General features: G+C 46.8%; 1 protein-coding gene across 1 annotated transcript in view; it reads right to left on the reverse strand.

Moving 5' to 3' along the window:
- myo16 (myosin XVI) overlaps nt 1-3,621 on the reverse strand; it is a 75,484-nt gene that overhangs the window by 9,073 nt on the left and 62,790 nt on the right. The window contains exon 31 of the mRNA XM_010791627.1: nt 2,153-2,301. Coding sequence (XP_010789929.1) covers nt 2,153-2,301 — 149 coding nt within the window. The remainder of the gene's footprint in view (nt 1-2,152; nt 2,302-3,621) is intronic.

Consider the following 3,621-nt stretch of genomic DNA (forward strand, 5'->3'; position numbering starts at 1 on the left):
ACTATCCAGGACAGTTTGGACCCCCCACCAGGCTCAATAAGCGGTGAAAGCCAGATCGAGCATTGGGTAGGGAGAGGGACCTCTTTGGTACAAGGGAAGGGTCGCTCAGGTGGGTAGTTTGGTCGAGACGTACGTCCACCGAGTTATGGTTGCCTCCTACCCCGTCCGTCCCCCCAGAGAGGAGGGGAGTCATTCGTTGGAGGGCGGGTTTGGTTTCTCCCTGGGGTTGTGGCGGACTCACGTAGAATAACTTCGTCAAGCGACGCGCCAACTGCTACAGTCGGTTCTCTCAGTGAGGAACTTCCGCTATCCCAAGGGGGTCGACCTTCGGGAGGATTTAGGGTCGACAGGGGGTGTCTGGGGTAAGTCCATTAAGTGCGAGATGAGAAGAAATCTTTCTATGTAGTCTACCAGGAAAGACAGAGAATTGTCAGGGACAATATGAAAAGTTGTTAATATGCATATCCAGAGTCTCCCCGTAAGATGGCTTAATCATGGTGTTCACGCCAGGTGTTGTTCTTTTTGATTAAATTGTTTTGTTAATTAGGTATTTTTTTACCTTTTTTGCAGTAGAGGACATTTCGGCATCATGACATTTTTCGTCCGATTTTATTTGACCTACCGGATGGACGGGACAGTCGGAAGGTAGACACGTGTTTGAATAGAGCACGGGAGTAACCAGTACACGCGCAACACACACAACCTCCTCCCCGAGAAATTCCTTCCACGTCTAAACCAAGCGCCGACAAAATAAAATTTTAAGATCGCGTGAGCTCGACCAAAGAGGTTTTAATCGATGAGGTGGAAGTTCATAAGTCTGTATCTATAAATGATTCTTATACAATACCAGATAAACATTTGTGTCGAAATTTATCTATCACATTAGGGAATTAGCTATTGTTTCTTGTAGTAATATCCCATTAGTGAAATATGGAACCATTCATCGACAGGGGTGTGGGACTGGTAGATTTTAAGTCTAAAGACATTTATTTGTGAATTTTGTAAAAAAATTTACAACAAGTTACACATAAATTCTTCTAAGAATACTTATGTAAGTTTGTCTTAACCTTATAAATCTAAATGAACACCATAGTAAAAAAATTATTTTTTTGATATTGAGTTTTTAGTACAGTGATGGCTTTGTGTTCCCCAAAAGATCAGGTTACCGACTCGGACCAAAATCGGTGTGGGACGTAAAACTGTTCCGCCGTCACCTGTGACGTCGATATAGTCTGAAAACTATATTGTTAGACAAGGTTTTTAGACTTTTAGCCGCACATTGGAATTCTTAACCCGTGATGGGCTGTGTGTATAATGAGCCGCATAAATACGTTTCATATATCCAAAAATACACGCACTTGGAGAAGTTTCTGCAGCTAGTACATCGGTACATGGACGATCCATTAAGAAACGGAGTTATGAATCTATCTTAGCAGTGAGTCAGTGGACTGTACCCCCCTTTAGCAATAGCCATCACTGTTTTACCTTACCCATCGTCCATTTAGGTGGGTAAAATTTATTTAGACAAAATTTCAGACTTTAAGTCACACAATTAAATTTAATATGTTAAATAATATCGATAAAAATCCGTATATAAGTATCCAAGTCTTATATATTTTTGTAGGAGATACTGTCACAAAGACGAGTTTATGGTTTGTCTAGTGGGTAAAATGGAGTAAGGGGAGATAAAGTCGGACAATGATTTCACGGCTAAGACCCAGTCATCGAAGTTGTAAGTGAAAGTTGTACTCCGTAAATACCCATTTTCTAATTCTTATTCCCAACTTCCCTTATACTACGTTGGAACTCTTTTCTATGACACCAGTTATAGCTTTGGACCACAAACATTTTTTTAATTCATATAACTCAATAGTTGATTTACTAATAATATGACTAACCAAATTACAGACAAGTTAAAGTTGTTAGTAGTTGAAGACCTTAGGTTATATACTAGTCATAAGACGAAAATTATTTCTTTCAAAACGTAATACTAAAAAACTTAACATATTTAACTTTGCAGCTCGCGGTTTGCACATCAAGACCACTGACCCTTGCAGGACCTCTCCGGGTTTCAAGTCCTCCGGAAGTTGAGTGTGAGGCCGCCTTCGAAAAGACCGTAAGGACACCTCCAACCCCTGTAACTTGGTCTCACCAGCCACAAGTTTCGGAGATAACGGCTTCGGGCGCCGCCCCTCGACACCAGAGTCCAGATCCACGGAGTTGCCCCGCCATTTGTGGAGCTTGAGGACCACCTGTGGCCACCAGTCCCTCGGCACGGCTGACTTCTTCCTCCCGGAGTCCCTAACAATAGGGGCCCCCTGAGGGCTCCGTCAACGGTTCACATGGCTGTCCGGGCTTCCCGTTCGCGGAGTCGGGCACCGGCTCGTGTCCGTCGCCCACACCCGTCTTCAAGGCCTCTTCTGTAGCCTGTTTCTGAAGCCCGCCGTGGATTTCAACAAGACCTTTTGACAGGCTAGTGGAGCTCCCCCTTTTCGTCCCTTGGTAGGTTCGACACATGTCATTTCCTACCCTGCAAACAACTGGTAGTTGACTACCGTCACAATCCCGCAACCTCCTGTGAAACTCCTTTAGACTTGGGCTGTTGAGGCGGGAGCAAACAATCTCCGTCTCGGACCTCATACTGCCCCCTAGCTGTGGTTAGAGGGCCCCCCTCCAGTGACTCCAGCAAGTTTGTTGAAGTGTCACCGTCTTCGGGGCCCCCACCTACTCTTAGGCGGGTCTTTACGACTTCCGAAGACCCACAACTCCTGACATTACCAACTGTGCAAGTAGTTGCAAGCCCACCTTCAGCCTTGTCATGGCTTCCCCTTTTTTTTTTTCCAACCGTCTGGCCCCCACCACCAAGGGGAAAAATTTTCCCCCTAGTCTCCCAGACACGGTTAATGTCTCCGTAGGTGATGAGTCGGAGCGGGCGCCTTTCAAATGAGATTCCATAGCTTTCCTCCCAAGTCCGGGCTAACAGCTTGGAGTCTAACTCTCCTTGTTACGCCTAAGGCAGGACCAGCACTTGCTGCCTAGTCGAAAAATTGAGAGCGTCTTTCCTAGGACTTGCCCCCCCCGGACCCTCATGCGAATTAGGTCAGATGTACACCACAAACATCTGAACCTCTTCCGGATCTGGCCCAAAGGGTCCCTACGTGACACCCTCAACGACGCCCTCATACCCCACTGCCCCCAGGAGATGAGTCCCCGGTAGGTTAGAGACATGAGGCTTTCGCTCTCGACACAGGCCCCAGGGACGCCGTCATTCAGCCTGGTGAAAGTCCAACAACCAACCCGAGGACGTTACCGCAAACAGACAGACCGATGAGTTAAGAGACAAACAAATTATAATGAATAACCTAGCCTAAAACTCCGCATCAGCACCCCTCCCCCAGACGTCAAGCCACCTGGATTCCTAACGGTGGTGACGAAGAAACGTCTACTACCACCAAGACTACCGGATAGTAGCCAGGGACGCTGGAAGTCGTGAGTGACCTAGGCCAAGCGTTGGCTCACACTTCGCCACCCTACTCCTAGGTCCGGTGGAGGTTTAGACTCCGGTACCAAGAGTCGTCCTGTTGGCTACCTTGACAGGTGAGGTTCATCCCTTACTAGGAA

The sequence above is a fragment of the Notothenia coriiceps genome, unplaced genomic scaffold, assembly GCF_000735185.1.
Source record: "Notothenia coriiceps isolate Sejong01 unplaced genomic scaffold, NC01 NC01_scaffold00035603, whole genome shotgun sequence".
Taxonomy (NCBI): domain Eukaryota; kingdom Metazoa; phylum Chordata; class Actinopteri; order Perciformes; family Nototheniidae; genus Notothenia; species Notothenia coriiceps.